This window comes from the organism of the source record quoted next, unplaced genomic scaffold, assembly GCF_019419815.1.
Source record: "Pyrus x bretschneideri cultivar Hongxiangsu unplaced genomic scaffold, Pyrus_bretschneideri_v1 Contig27, whole genome shotgun sequence".
Lineage (NCBI taxonomy): Eukaryota > Viridiplantae > Streptophyta > Magnoliopsida > Rosales > Rosaceae > Pyrus > Pyrus x bretschneideri.
Window position 1 is genome coordinate 2,883,243 of NW_025999579.1, and position 14,521 is coordinate 2,897,763.

General features: G+C 35.2%; 3 protein-coding genes and 4 non-coding genes across 7 annotated transcripts; 2 read left to right on the forward strand and 5 right to left on the reverse strand.

Annotated features, from left to right (window-relative positions):
• Window positions 1-375: 375 nt before the first annotated feature.
• Window positions 376-2,156, reverse strand: LOC103931306 (2-hydroxy-palmitic acid dioxygenase mpo1). The gene is made up of 4 exons (XM_009340753.3): window positions 1,688-2,156; window positions 902-964; window positions 699-770; window positions 376-614 (listed from the first exon to the last, which is right to left on the reverse strand). Exons 1-4 carry the CDS (start codon window positions 2,012-2,014, stop codon window positions 498-500), a joined length of 579 nt encoding a protein of 192 aa, XP_009339028.2. The 5' UTR covers window positions 2,015-2,156; the 3' UTR covers window positions 376-497.
• A 5-nt stretch (window positions 2,157-2,161) lies between these two features.
• Window positions 2,162-2,235, reverse strand: TRNAI-AAU. Its single transcript has one exon. It is a non-coding gene; the product is annotated as a tRNA-Ile (tRNA).
• A 107-nt stretch (window positions 2,236-2,342) lies between these two features.
• Window positions 2,343-4,481, forward strand: LOC103931297 (photosynthetic NDH subunit of subcomplex B 4, chloroplastic-like). Its single transcript, XM_009340743.3, has 6 exons — window positions 2,343-2,526; window positions 2,722-2,766; window positions 2,861-3,023; window positions 3,289-3,344; window positions 3,454-3,525; window positions 4,143-4,481. The coding sequence occupies exons 1-6, from the start codon at window positions 2,425-2,427 to the stop codon at window positions 4,269-4,271; spliced, it is 567 nt and encodes a 188-aa protein (XP_009339018.2). The 5' UTR covers window positions 2,343-2,424; the 3' UTR covers window positions 4,272-4,481.
• Window positions 4,482-7,803: 3,322 nt separating this feature from the next.
• Window positions 7,804-9,581, forward strand: LOC103931324 (thioredoxin-like 1-2, chloroplastic). Its single transcript, XM_009340776.3, has 4 exons — window positions 7,804-8,355; window positions 8,476-8,658; window positions 8,830-8,994; window positions 9,100-9,581. Exons 1-4 carry the CDS (start codon window positions 8,104-8,106, stop codon window positions 9,352-9,354), a joined length of 855 nt encoding a protein of 284 aa, XP_009339051.2. The 5' UTR covers window positions 7,804-8,103; the 3' UTR covers window positions 9,355-9,581.
• A 3,704-nt stretch (window positions 9,582-13,285) lies between these two features.
• Window positions 13,286-13,371, reverse strand: LOC125479066. Its single transcript, XR_007259774.1, has one exon. It is a non-coding gene; the product is annotated as a small nucleolar RNA R44/J54/Z268 family (small nucleolar RNA).
• A 325-nt stretch (window positions 13,372-13,696) lies between these two features.
• LOC125479065 lies at window positions 13,697-13,783 on the reverse strand. Its single transcript, XR_007259773.1, has one exon. It is a non-coding gene; the product is annotated as a small nucleolar RNA R44/J54/Z268 family (small nucleolar RNA).
• A 173-nt stretch (window positions 13,784-13,956) lies between these two features.
• Window positions 13,957-14,029, reverse strand: LOC125479064. Its single transcript, XR_007259772.1, has one exon. It is a non-coding gene; the product is annotated as a small nucleolar RNA Z267 (small nucleolar RNA).
• Window positions 14,030-14,521: the final 492 nt, after the last annotated feature.

The following is a 14,521-nucleotide window of genomic DNA, read 5'->3' on the forward strand; positions in this document are numbered from 1 at the left end:
CTTGTGAAGCCCAACGGCTACACGTAATTCTCTTCACCCAATTTATGTTGTCCATATATTTGGTTTGAAAATTTACCACACGTGAAGAGGCAAATAAAGATGTTGAGATAAAAAGTCTCCTATCGATGAAAGGAGAATAAAGAATTTGTTAATTGTAAGCGAGTGGACCAAGATGCACTCTTCTCTTGCGATGCACACAAACATTATCCTTCAGTTTGTTACAACTATCAGCCACCATTGGCGCCTAAAATGAAAATTTTTCAGTAGCCGAAGACAACGAAAGACAGGACTACGTTCTTCTAGCTAACATGCATGAAAGTTCGGGCCGGCAGAACAAAGTTACGAGAGTAAGAAAATCAATGAAGGACAGGGGAGTTGAAAAACCAGAGACTGGTTAAGTACGGATAGAGATTACAGATTAATACATTAATCTCATTCTTTACAGACGGTTAAACAGTACTAGTTTAGTGATTACAGTCTGATATAGCCCATCTAAGCTAAGTGATTTTCTTTTGTTTCTTGTCCCTCCACTCCTTGATCTGAGCTTCTATCTTTTCTTCCACACTTGAATGAAACCCTTGATATGGTTCATAGCCGAATACCGATTGAAGACACTGCACGATGCAAGAACAAAATTGACTCACTCATCACCAACAAGAGAAACCATTTCCGGTTCGGAAAGGATTTAGATTCGTTACCTCAAGCAGCACAAAGAAAGGAGCCATTAGAAATGCTTGAACAAGGTTGTCCAAAAGAGCTGGTGCTCGTTTCTGAAAAGAAATACATATTCTCGTGAGATGTATATACATATTTTGCTGCTTTCGGTCAAGAAAATGATTATCGTGAGATGTATACTGCATTAGGAACATGGGAGCAGTGCAAATTACAAAATCTCAGTTACCTCGAACACCCCGTGGCCTATGAACTGTCCAGTCCAACAGAACAACTGAGCAGCCAACACAACCTGGATAAGTGATTCCTCAAAGAATTAGGACTCGAGTTTTCGATACTCTTAGATTACATTGTTAATTTATCTACATGCTTAAGAAGGAAAGATTAATAATTTTCGTATTTTGGCCGACTTGAGATTTCATTCAAATACACCGCAAAACGTTGGAAACAGAAAAACAAGGCAAAGGAGACCAAACGGGAAATCAGGTAAGCTAAAGTCCAAGCAAACCTAAACAAACATGAATGTCCCCAAAATTAACAAGAGACAGCTACAATCGAAAGTTGATGAGTACAAAGAGCTTCTCTCTAATTAAAACCATGAATACAACTCTCACGCTTCTCCTCTACATAAAGAAGATTAGATTTCCATCTTTTCTTCGCAAACAACTCATTGAACGATGAATTATGTTTTAAATTGTATATTTTTATTTGTCGTATCCATGACGTATCGTATCTTAATTTTTAGAGATTGTTCGTAAGTGGGACAATTGGGTACTACGATATCAATGCAAAAAACCCAGAGCAAAGCCAAGAGCTTGCCAAGTTGAACTCGTCAACAAAACTATCAAAACTCCTAACCCATAAGTGCTTAACCCTAACCTAAATTCAGGAAAAAGACAGCAAATTTAATTAGATTAAAAAGTTAGAAAACCATCATATCAAACCCAAAAACCAAATCCTTAGAACCATAAAATCATCAACCAAAAAATCACAATAAGGAGAAAGCTTGCTTTACCTTCCATGACAGAGAAAACCCAAGACGGCTAGCAAGCAGGGTGGACTGAACCCAGCAGAGAACACAGAGCAGAGCAGCAACAGACCCAGCTTTCTTATCCAAGCACACATAAAACCCAGCATAGATCACAGTGAAAGCAAACCCTAAATTCAAACAGAAACCATTCGGGAAATTGTAGAGAGAAGGTGTGAAGTAGAAGAGAACCAGAGAGGTGAAGAAAATCGGCCACACAAACAGTGTGTGGATCAAAATATTAACTCGGTTGCTGTGGTAAGCGCCATAGAAAGCGAAGTGACTTTCCAGATCGAACAATCCAGTCCTCCCCATGAATTTTTCCGGGAAAATCGAATTGGGTTTCCGGGAAAATAGACGGATTTTCCTAGAAAATCGATTGGGAAGGAGAATGAAAATGTAATGAAGTAATAAACCAAGATAAATAAACAAAATAATAAAGTAAAACAGGAAAAAATTGCGTGGCCCATGCAGGTCTCGAACCTGCGACCTTCGCGTTATTAGCACGACGCTCTAACCAGCTGAGCTAATAGGCCAGTTGATAACTTCCGTTAAAGTATATTATTTATTCTAATTTCTCAATTTTTATATGGCTTAAATTTTAGTAGAAGGGTGGTTGCAAATGGTTCTCCTATCCACTTTCCCTCCAAACCAATGAAAAACAAAAATTGCAACCTAAACTCCTACAATTCAATTTGGCAGAGCTGCTCAACTCATTGGAGACAATGGCAAAAGCTATCATGGGATTCACCATTACCACTCCACACATTCACAGCTCTTCTCTCCAAACAACAAGGTTGGACATCAGCAGCTCATCTACGAGATTGGTAAGCATTTAACCTGTTTCCTTATCTCAAATTTTCTTGTTATGTTTGAAATGGTACATGGGCGGACGTGGATTAGGCCAATTGGCCAAAACAATTTGAATGTCTTTCAAACATGTAGATAAGAGTAGTTTAGTGTATTGTCTCTTGTAAACAATATGGTACATGGAAATGCTTTTGAGTACTTTTCTTTTGCAGCTTGGGCAGTCTTCAAGCTCTGAACTATTCAGCGGCTGCAAGCAGGTAATTAACCATATTGATAATTTCTTAATCCCCAAAAAATGAAATTTTTATGAATATGTCAAAACCATTTTCTGCATTAATTTTGGTTTTATAGATTGAATTAGGGAAAAAGAGCAAAAGAGCCTCTTTCTGCAGAACAAATGCTTTCCCAGATTGGCCTTTGATGGCAGTTTTAATTGAGCACATAGAAGGCCAGAGAGACCTCATAACCCACAAATCCATTGTGCATCTCGGTGATGAAAACATAAAGAATGTCTGTAAGTATTATATTGCCTAATTATCTTTTTTTATGGGAGTTTTAACGAAACACTCATGGTACTATTCACTTTAACGAAAAACCACATTTTTACCTTTCACTGATACTATTCACTATACCTTTATTTGTCATTTTTCATTAAAACTAAAGTTTTTTTTTTTTTACTTTTCATTAGTTTGTTTTTTTTTTTTTAATTTGTTTTTGTGTAGTTTGTGGTGGATTTCAATTGGGAATGCATGAAAATTGTGACAGCTTTTGTTTTGTAGATACTTTTTACATCATGTTCACTTGTTGGGGATGCTTGTTCTTTGGTTCCATGAAGGTAGTTAATTAGCTACTCTCACTTCACTCTTTTTTCTTGGGAAATTTAATTACGTTATATTATTTCATTAGCTTAGAGATTATTTTGAAGGGTGGGTTAATTCTTTCAGGATCCGTACTACGATTCAGAGACGTATAGAGGAGATGGAGGTGATGGCACTGGGTTCTGGATTTATGAGAAGGTACTTAATTATCATTTAAATTACTTTAATTTCCCATTTATGTATCTTATCTCCAAAAAATATTTCCACACTTTTGAATAATGTTGAGTTAGATCATAGATTAAGCAAAAGACCAATTGCTTCTCATAGTTTTATCAGGAAAAAAAAAGGCTTCTTCCCGTTGAAAAGGAGAATAAGAAGTAAGGACTCTTGCAAATAAGCTCCTCAAAACTCCATTTCTTATTAAGAAAACAAAAAAACACTTGAATGACCGTTTGAAGAAGAAACTCCCCTAAACCCAACGGTTATTGCACCCGGTATTAGTGGTTGACAAGGGTTTTGTTTTTTGAGTGAATAATGACATTTATTGAATGAATGCAACGTACAAAGGAACAAGTGTAAGGAGTGGTTCGGTTAAAACCTTGTCGAGACTTTCAACCAAATAACATTTTTGTTTGTTTACCATGGTTTAGTGACCACTTTGTAAACTGATTTTTGGCTTGTTTTGGCAACCCTGTCCATGTGTGCTAGCCTCCTATATAAAGTGATATGAGCATCATAATTAATTGAAGATTCAATTATATATTTTGCTTGCCCTACAACTAAAAATTGTGGTATAACTGGTGATATTATTGCAGCAAGAAGACATAGAAGAATCAGCAAGAGCAGAATTGTGGAGGGAGGAGCTGATTGAGGAGATAGAACAGAAGGTTGGAAGTCTTAGAGAGTTGGAAGAGGCTGGAAAGAAGGAGGAGCTTGTCAAGTGAATCATCATGCATTGTTTAATATTCTTCCACGGTTTCACTTACACCCCTTCAAACATCCAGACGTTATTGTATATATACAAGCTTTGAATGTTTTATCTAAGAGATAATAAAGCATAATATAATTCAACTAAAACCATGTTGAAGATAGTTAAGTTCTCATGTAAAGAAACACCAACTTTTGGAGAGTATGATGAAGTTGTTACAATTTCACTGCCATGAACACAGCAATCAGTCTGAGTGCCATGACCTTTGTCAAATGTCATTCCTTTGCATTGGAATCCGATGATTTTTATTAGATTGTGAGCATCCAATCTAATACTAATTGAGAATAAGGTAAAAGGCTTAAAATCTTTTAAGCTCTAAGCTATATAAATCTTCAACCTTCAATGTAGAATACGAATTTCAACGATGAGAAAATGACAATATTCTCATATCATGCACTATCATGTATTTTACTTTGTCTGTATAACATTTAATAATTGATCATGAGATACCGGCACCTCCACGTCTCAATTGCATGCAAGTTCTTCTCATTCGATGGAACTAAACTCTATCAATCCAGACAAAAAAGAAAAAAAGCATACCATAGCTAAAAGAACAAGAAACCGATTTGCCACTTGGCCTTGGACTGCTCAAGAAATATAAATAAATAAAACAGTAAAGTGGATTGATGGATAATTGGATTATTAGGGTTGTGGAGAACAAAACTGCACATTGATATGCCCCTTGTTGCTTTGCTTGGTGTAGACTCTTGTGGCACGAGAAAAAACAGTTCCAAAACTCGATGGACTTATTCTAGAAGAACCTTTTCCCTTGGTTTTCTTGCGAACCAGTGTTCCAAATTCAAAACTTATGGGCCACCCTAACTTTCAGCACACAAAAAATGCTCAAAATCCATGGGCAAAGAGGTTCATGAACTGAAATAAACAGATCGCATGCACATGCAGATGTAGTGGAACTTTATCATCATCATCATCTCATCATCTAGAACTAATATATATCTCAGGCGCTCTCATTGTCACGCAATTTTATAAAAATATCCGAGCCAACTCTCTTGCACGACACTCCCATAATCTATGTGGGTTTTTGGTCCTACTCCATTTTTGTATTTGCCTGAACCTGCAGTTATTGCTGCCTGCAGCCGTTTGCCATTTAAAATGGAATTATTTTGGGGGATCCTCAGTTAGTTTGTAAACTTGGAGGAAGTAAAATGAATACATATATATAATATATATGCGTGTATGTACAGAAATTCTATGTGCATGGCCATGTAAGAAGATGTCACATTTACGCAATTTCTTTAGTTTTGACTTATTTATTGACATGATTAATGGCTTAGGATATGAAATAGAGTTTCAACTTCAAAGTTAAGTCCAAAATTGGATACTTAAATAAGCGATTAACCAATCAAAAAATAGAAAACTAAAGTCTAAGAGATGAGTATGCGTCGTAAAACATTAATCACGTCAACCGAAAAGTGAAGAAATTAAGTAACGATAAAGTCTTCACAACGTCGCTTTTTTTTAATATTAAAATATTAAAATATTTAATCTTAAGATTTAGAAGATCAACCTAATTCAATTATGAATCACCTCCACGTTACGTGATGTGATCATGTACTTAATTTAATCGTGCTATCTTTCAACTAATATAAAATCAATTATCTCTTAATCCAACAACTAACTTAATTATTTGAACAAAAAAAAACAAAAACCAAATAATAACTAACTTGCGTTCTAAAGAGACTTTGGTTGAGTAAAGTGCAGAGCTTCAAACTTCTTGGAAATATCAAAATTTAGTTTAACTACAACTTGATTTTCTTTCTTTTTCCCTTGATTAGGGATCGGATTAGGCCTCTTGTACCATGACTCATCACACATAATTATTAATGGGAAACTATCATCTGCATCTCAAACCCTAGTGTGTCTATCGTGTGTTTGCAGTAGATATTTTGTATTAATTTATTGTTTTTTTTAAAGAATATTAGATGGTGATTTCGTTACGATATTTTATCATTTTTTGGTAAAAAAAAACTTACAGTTGTATTTCAGCCTCCACATGGCCACTATCGTAGATTTACAATAATCGAACCCAAATCATACCGTGTAACGCGTCTAAAATTCGTTCCTAACTACTAAGTTATTCCATGATGGTTGTACTAATTTATTGTTTAAGTCATAGTTTATGACCAAGATTTGCCATTATTGATTAGGCACTAAGCAGAAGACTGACCACAAAGCATCTCATTGGCATTTGTTTATTAAGTAAGATTAATAGGAAATTATAAGAAGACAGAAAACATTAGCCCTGGTCATGTGTTATGCCTTGTGAGGATCCCTTGTTTTCATATGATCAAGTGATTGGGTATGAAGTTAATCCACCCTACACATATGAATAAATGTTAAAACTATTAAGGTTTGATGGTAATTAAACAAAACCCTTGTAATTCTAAAAATCTAAAATTACCTCTAATGAATTTTAAAATTATCTTCGCACGAATTTAGTCATTCATGAAAGCTAATTGAAGAGCTTTTTTTTTTTTTTTTTGCCGACGAAAAAGGTAAAAGTTTGAACTTGGAATCTTTTTTAAGATATCATTAAACTAACAACTGGTGGTTAAGGGACACCGATTACAAAACATTTCGCGTGTTAAAATATTTGTTGACTACTAGCTACAATGGTTATAACGTGTGATAAATGCTAAGCAAACCGCATTTTTGTAATAGGTGAAAAATTAAATTATGAGGAATTACCTAAAAATATGAAAGAATGATAATTTATCTATAAAAAGAAGAATTTGATGATATGCATCTTTTGACTTTTTTTTTAATCAGAAAATAGTAAGAATTTCACAAAGAAATGGATTTTTACTAACCATAATAGCAGCGTACACTATATTTAGAAAGAATTTTATGAGGAATTAAATAAAATCATTCAAAAAAGATAATTTATCTATATAAAGAAAAATTTGACGATACGAATGACTTGATAAAAAAAATGAACTTTTTTTATCAGAAAATTGTACGAATTTCACAAAGGTAAAGATTTTACCACCCAAAATAGCATTTACCATAAAGAAAAAGTCAAAAACCAAGAAACAATTTTACTAGCAAGTAAAAAGAGAGATAAAAAGATAATCATCTTATCTAAATTTTGATGACGCAGACACAATCCGGCTATCAGCTGCCAATTTTATCCGCTTTCATAATTTATTGGATAAATATCCTAATTAATATTTACACAAAACTAGAAGTTTTGACTGCCAAACATTTTCCTGAAATATAGCAAATTGTTTAAAAACTTGCCAACTCAAATCCGAAACCAATTCCCAAAAATACAACATATACAATCCCATATAAAATCAAGACACAGCTATAATTCTGTGTCATTTATCCAAAAAATAATAAAAATAGAAATAAAATTTTTGGATAAGAATCACAGATTTTAACCTATAAAAAAGTTTTTGGATAAGAGTAAAAATCCATATCAGAAAGACCCCACCCAACTTTTTTCGTTTTTTTTTTCCTAAATACCCACTTCTTCCTCCTCGTCCTCCTCCCTCCCTCTCTATCTCTCTCTCACACGGCCAAGTTTTCAAAGAACCGGCACAACTCTTGTTAATTAGATTTTTAGTTTAAAAGGAGGCAGCTTTTTGTGCAAAGCTTTGAACTTTTTGTTTAAAAGAACGAGTTTTGTTGGACTTTTGATTGCAAGGATTTAATTTTGATCCATTACGCCGTTTCGATTCGAAAAAGTGGTTTTTTAGGCAGAGGATCAAGTGGGTTTTCTTGTTTTCGTTGTGAAATCTCGGAAAAAGGGCGTTTGATTCGACATGGCCAAGGCATTTGCATCCCAGAGTGGTTTCTGCATTTCTTCTGGGTTGGATGAAATTGCAGTTGGCTCCAAATCCCCCAAAGGGGAATTCAGGGTTTCTCCCTCCTTCAGTACCTCACAATTTAAGGATGCAAATTCAAGAGCTTTTCCTTCATTGAGTGTTGATTTCTTGGGAAAACCCATGACTCTCTCAGATCACAAGGGTTTTGAGAATTGGAGGGTCAGAAAACCTAGCAATTTCTCTGTGCATGTATGTAAAGCTCTCTCCTTTCTCCCTTTTGACTTTTGGCTTATGGCTTTTGTAGATTGCTGTGTTTTCCCATTGCATTTTTTGTGATCTTTTTTTAGTTTGGAATTTATGGTTTTTCAGGCTCAAGCATCTGTCTGTGTAAGCAGAGCTATGAGGTGGTGGGAAAAGACCCTTCACCCCAACATGGTGGAGATCCATTCCGCTCAAGAACTTGTTGATTCCCTGAAAAATGCTGGGGACAGATTGGTTGTAGTTGACTTTTACTCACCCGGCTGTGGAGGCTGCAGAGCTCTCCATCCCAAGGTATATATATATATGATTTTTAGTTTATGTTCTAGCAACCTTTCAGAGAGACGGACCAACGGTCGCACTAATCCGCCTCGGAATCATGGCAGCTTGATTGATTTATTTGTTAGAGCTTTAATCTGAAACTTTATGCGACATTTGTTGACCAAGAGTTGTCCATTTTATCAGATCTGTCAGCTGGCTGAATCGAACCCGAATGCGATTTTCCTCAAAGTTAACTATGAACAGCACAAGACTATGTGTCATGCTCTCAACATTCATGTGCTGCCGTTCTTTAGATTCTTTAGAGGCGCAGATGGTCGCGTGTGCAGCTTTAGCTGCACCAATGCAACTGTGAGTATTTCCCGCAATCATTATCTTGTTCATCGAGTTTTAATTGCAATGAATTAGTGGATTGTTTGTGGATCAAGAAACTGAGTCAGAATTCTTATTTAACAGATTAAGAAATTCAAAGATGCATTGGCGAAACACGGGTCCGATCGTTGTAATCTTGGGCCGGCGAAAGGGTTGGATGAATCTGAGATACTAAAGTTAGCTTCAATAGGTGAAATATCAACAACAACATCATCACCTTCCACGAAGGAAGAAAGATTGGAGGATCTGCTCACGAAAAGCGTTGATTTTTTGGGTGTTTGGAACAATGCAGGCCATAGCATAGAACTAGAGGAAGAAAATTCCATGGTGAAAGTTTAAAAGCAGCTTCTCTAGGGCAGTTTCCTACATGGTGTGGTTGTACATAGCTTTTAGCTTTTGGGTTTCCCATAAGCAGGGGGCTCTGGCTTTTTTTACATTGAGCCCTGCCTAGTTTGGTTAAATCTGTTATTTAGATTGGATGTTATGATTTGATTAATGATTTTTAATCAGATCTAAAGCTTCTTGGCTTCAAATTTGCCTCTTCTATTAGAACAAGGTGTTCTGGATTTGGTACCTAGAACTATGCTTTTCTTGGAAGTGCTTTTTGTCAAACTTCTTGAATTCTTTCAAATGCGTATGGCAATCTTAACTGGGTCCTAACAATGTCTTTCTTGCAGGCCCCAAACTTATTTTGTCAATGATTCCAGACGGGAAATTTAAACAATTCCCTCTTTAATTTTTTAAAACTTTTTCATTTCCGTCTGACTGTCAAATTTTCCGTCGAAATTAGGAGTTTATTTCCTTCCGCTCGCGTTTGCAAAACTTTCATAAGTGTGCATTTTAAGACTTACGGAGACTCGTAACCAAAGTAAAAGTTAAGAGGGTAAATCGGAATTCTACAAGATTAAAAAGATTTTTTTTCTATTAGTGTTTGTATTACTTGGTGAGCAAGTTCTATCTTCCTTACTAAAATAAATAAAATCATAAGGTATGAGGAATATTACACACGTAGAACTTATTTCGAAGTGCTTTAAGATAACTAAAAGCACTTTTTTGGGAACAAAAAAAAAACGTGTTTAGGTTTCAAAGCACTTGAAGTGCTTCTTGTAAGAAGCAACAATCACCTAAAATGCTTTTAATCATTTTAAAAGCACTTCCAAATAAGATCATAATTCTTCATACCTCTCTCTCTGTCAATTTTCCTTTCTCCCCTCTCTAAATTTATGCCACAGGTGTAACTTCATGTGGATTTTTTTTTATCAATTTGTGGCCACCCTTGAATATTGACAATGGAAGTATGAAGCAATGGTGTTGGAAACCGGCCGAACTTTGTCGGCTTTGCATCTTGGATTTGGATTATGATTTGGCTTTTGTTAGAGAAGGAAGGAATCATGGGATATATTTGGACTTTTGGGATTTTGTCTGTCGTTTTGGAATCAATGTGGCAGTTGGAGAGCCAAAGTTTGTATTGTTTTCAACATCCACTTCCCCTCAAAGTTATGTGAGTTTAATAAAACGTTTCACGTGAAAACATCATCCACTTTTTTAATGGCCTGTCAATTTGGTGGCATGTGGTGAGCCAAATGTGGTGTGTAAAATAAGTTAGGTCATATTAATTAATAGGAGAGATTTTTTTAATGTGACGCGAATACAATCTGAAATATCAAGTGTTATAATATAAAATGTTAGAATTTATTTTTCAAGTATCCAACTACTTGTATTACAACATTTAATGTATCGAGTTGGGTTTCTAACACATTAAAAAATTTCTCTACTAATATGATCCGAAAAGAACTTACATGCACTCATAACACCATAATCACAATGTTCTAAGTCAATTAAGCGATGAAACTTTACATGCACTTATAACACCATAATCACAATGTTCTAAGTCAATTAGGTGATGAAACTCAACAGTGATAGGCTATAAAGTACGGTGGTGCTATTGAAACACCCATTTTTATCTTTCGTGATCAAATGAATTTATGAAGATTAAAGAACAAAATTCACAAAAAGTTTGTAAGAAGTAAAAATGTGTGTGTGGATAGCACCGCCCTTAAAATATCACTACTTTGGCATCTATGACATGAATTTCTCCTAAACCAAATACATTAAGTCCGTTCTCATATGAACATTGCCAAAAATAGATGAAACTCATTAGTCGATGAGTTTTAAAACAAATTTATATTTACATATCTCAAAAATGTAAAATGAAACGTAAATGTAATTTATGCATCTTAAATTTGCGTCTTTTTATTAGAGATGCTCTAATAAGTGGAAAAAAAAACAAGGATTCAATTTGATTACAAGTAGTTCAAAAAATGTTCATTACACACTCTTCAAAGTTAACCTAAGCAATGAGCACATAAGTGCCCTACACATTCTGGAAAATGATTTTAAACAAAAAAATAAATAAGCAAAAAGGAGGCCAACGAGTTTTGATTGGTCAACTAACGTGGAACTGACGTGGATGGGCCCAGAATCCTACTCAGCGTGGGTCCCAGGGAGGAAAATATTGTAAAAAAAGTACGGGCAAGTGAGGATGATCTAGAGAATTGGATCCTCTCTAGGGCAATACATCGGGATCATACTTATCGGACAATATAGATCGTTAGATTTTTATCTAATGAATACAATTATTATAACTTTAAACAAACCTCCATGTTTGTAACCGTTTGATCAAAATCCAACAATCTATATTGTCTGGTCAGTAAGATCCCAGAGGCATTGCCTCGGATAGGATCCAATTCCATGAACCTGCATCGCTTTGCTGGCTGTATATTTGATAAAAAAACGTGCAGAATCCATGCAAATCCACAACAATCTGCAGTTTTTATTCTCCACTTCCATGTTAGTGGATAAATTTTTTTATTTTTATTTTCTCGAAGATTTGGATAAATTATTGGATAAGGTGAGAGTTGTGAACATTTTGATAATCTAGTAATGAAAAATTTTATTTGAACCCAGTAAATTTATTTCTACATTTGTTAGATTTTGTTGAATTATATATTTCAATTATGTCCTAAAAAAAGGGGTGTAGAGAGATATTATCAACTGGCAAATGGTTGGTCGAAATGACCGTGAGAGCCACAATTGGCATGTGGGTGGGTTGCCGGAAATCGAAAAAAGGGATTGATGGAGGTAGAGGAGAACGGTAAAAAGATACTGGAGGGGGGTTGTGGTCTTTGACGGCATCGGGAGAATGTGTCGTCTGAGATAGGTTGGGTTCGTCGGAGAAATATAGGGGTTGTGATAGTGATATCGACTACTCTCTCTCTCAATTTTTGGCGTCTCATCAATACCCTCTTCACTCAATCTCAAATGCTAAAAGCTTTGTTCACGAAGGTTTTAAGAAAATAGTAGTCATACAAAAATCCAGCCCCATGCAATTGGGCACGAAAAATTGAACATCGACGAGAAAGGGCAGGTCGGCGACGACATTTTTGGGAATGACGACCGGAACCAAGTCCGATTGCTGTCACGGTAGGTGGTTTATGTGTTTGTGTTCTTGTTTTTGTCAAGTTTGTAAATTTTGCATTTGAGGGTAACATGGTAGATTTGTAGAACAAAGTTTTTAACTTGGTTTCTTTTCTTTTTAGGAAAACTAATAAAAAGAATTTGAAAACTTTAAGTTTTACGATAAAAACAAAATAAAATGTAAAGTAAATAGATCAGCATTGATTTTTTTAGTATAAAAATATGATTTTTCATTAAAATGTATAGTGCTGAAAACTTTCCCGATTTTTTTTTTCAACGTGTTTAAGTTAGTTTCGGAAAGAGTATTATTGGGTTTGGATAAAATTTTCCTTTGTTACTAAATAAAATTTGAGAATGTCGGCCTCCGCCCAAAATTGTGGGCTTTGAAAAATCAAAGACAAAAACTTTGGATTAGGAGAAGTAAATTAAACGTCGGATGCCAATGACATACAGAAATCACAAGAAACTTATTGCCGAGCAAAGGAGGGAAACAAGATGTAAAATTTGTGAGAAGGCCTTCATATACTATCCAGCGTGAACGATTATTTCATAAGGTGCTTTTGGAGCCCGACACAATGTCGAGCTCCCACAAAAGCAACCCTTCAAATCTCCGTTCTTTTGTTCAATCATCAGGCTTTTGCAAACAAATTCATACACGAAAAGCTAATAGCATTCAAACTTTGCAAACATACATTCAAATCATCTTCCCCGTAAGAGGTAGAAGAACAGAGAGTCGCTATTTGAGAAAATAAAAATACGCATTTGAAATGCATCATTGGCAAAACATTAACTAAGGGCATCAGAGAGATTCCCATCGACAATTCACCATCCACCTGAAGGAGTTCTGATGTCCCTGTCTGTTTTATCGTCACTTGCACAGCACTCCATCATAAAACACATCAAATGCAATTACACAATGATTCAGAAACTACGCGGTTCGTGTTCCCGGTACACACAAAAATTTATCGAGATCAAAGGACACAATCATGCTTATAACTAAAAAAAAAAAAAAACTAATGAAAAGAACTTGAAAATTTTGAATTTTAATTGACAAAAAAGTATTATGAGTAAATAGTATCATAAATGACTTTTAAAGTAAAATTATCATTTTTCGTCAAAATAAACAGCAAGCGTTTCGTTAAAACACCTCCAACTCAAATCAATGGCATTTCAAAAATAAATAAATAAATAAATAAAGATTAAAAATGCATCAGAGAGATTCCCGTTTAGACTAATCATCAATCTCCAATGGAGTGCAGATGTCCCTGTCTGTTTTATCATCACTTGCAACTCCAAATACCACAAATTTTCTTTCTAATTACCTTAAAAACCAAACTTTCTTGGAAATTATGAAACATTTAAGTGAGAATTAAGCATAAATTTCAAAACTTTCAACCGTAACCAAGTAAAGGCTAGTAATTTCAGTAAAAAAACAGCAGAAAATTTGATAAAGAATGGTAGAACCTCATGCCTCAGATGTAAATTTGTTTCATGGAATTTAATCTCAAAGTATATTTAACGCCATCATAGGCATGGGCATACAAAAAATAAACAGAGCAGAATAATATAAGTAAATAGAAACAGTTCAGAGACCTGGGATTTGACTATGAATTTCAGATTCAAAAACCCAGTTGAGATAGGCCGGAGACGTAGAGGGAGGGCTTAGAGGAAGAGGCTAGAGAGGGTTGGAAGCTAGGGTTTTGACTCTGTGTGAATATATAGAGGGTGTTGCACGCAGAAAGGACGCACTTTGATCAGGACCGTTGATTTGTGACATAGAGATGTGTCAGTGTAGAAGTGGGCTAAAAAGCCCAAACGTAGCCTGGTACAAATGGACCTTTTCAAGCCTGGTAACCCAAAGGGTTTTCAGAGTGGAACAAGCGGTAGTCTAAACTCTTCTGATCAAGGAGAGGCTGTGCTTACTAGATGTTAGACTTTAACTCCTAGGCTTTATCCCTTTCAATTTTCGACCATCAAACTGAATGAAGTAAGAGAAACAAATGACAAGAAATTATCATGGTGTGTATGG

Coding starts and splice junctions, on each gene's coding strand:
- LOC103931297 (XM_009340743.3), top strand. CDS start 2,425: ATGGCAAAAGCTATCATGGGATTCACCATTACCACTCCACACATTCAC. Junction 2,527..2,721: donor GCAGCTCATCTACGAGATTG/GTAAGCATTTAA, acceptor TTTCTTTTGCAG/CTTGGGCAGTCTTCAAGCTC. Junction 3,024..3,288: donor TGAAAACATAAAGAATGTCT/GTAAGTATTATA, acceptor TTTGTTTTGTAG/ATACTTTTTACATCATGTTC.
- LOC103931324 (XM_009340776.3), top strand. CDS start 8,104: ATGGCCAAGGCATTTGCATCCCAGAGTGGTTTCTGCATTTCTTCTGGG. Junction 8,356..8,475: donor CTAGCAATTTCTCTGTGCAT/GTATGTAAAGCT, acceptor ATGGTTTTTCAG/GCTCAAGCATCTGTCTGTGT. Junction 8,659..8,829: donor GCAGAGCTCTCCATCCCAAG/GTATATATATAT, acceptor CCATTTTATCAG/ATCTGTCAGCTGGCTGAATC.
- LOC103931306 (XM_009340753.3), bottom strand. CDS start 2,014: ATGGGGAGGACTGGATTGTTCGATCTGGAAAGTCACTTCGCTTTCTAT. Junction 771..901: donor TAGGCCACGGGGTGTTCGAG/GTAACTGAGATT, acceptor ATTTCTTTTCAG/AAACGAGCACCAGCTCTTTT. Junction 615..698: donor CTTTCTTTGTGCTGCTTGAG/GTAACGAATCTA, acceptor TGCATCGTGCAG/TGTCTTCAATCGGTATTCGG.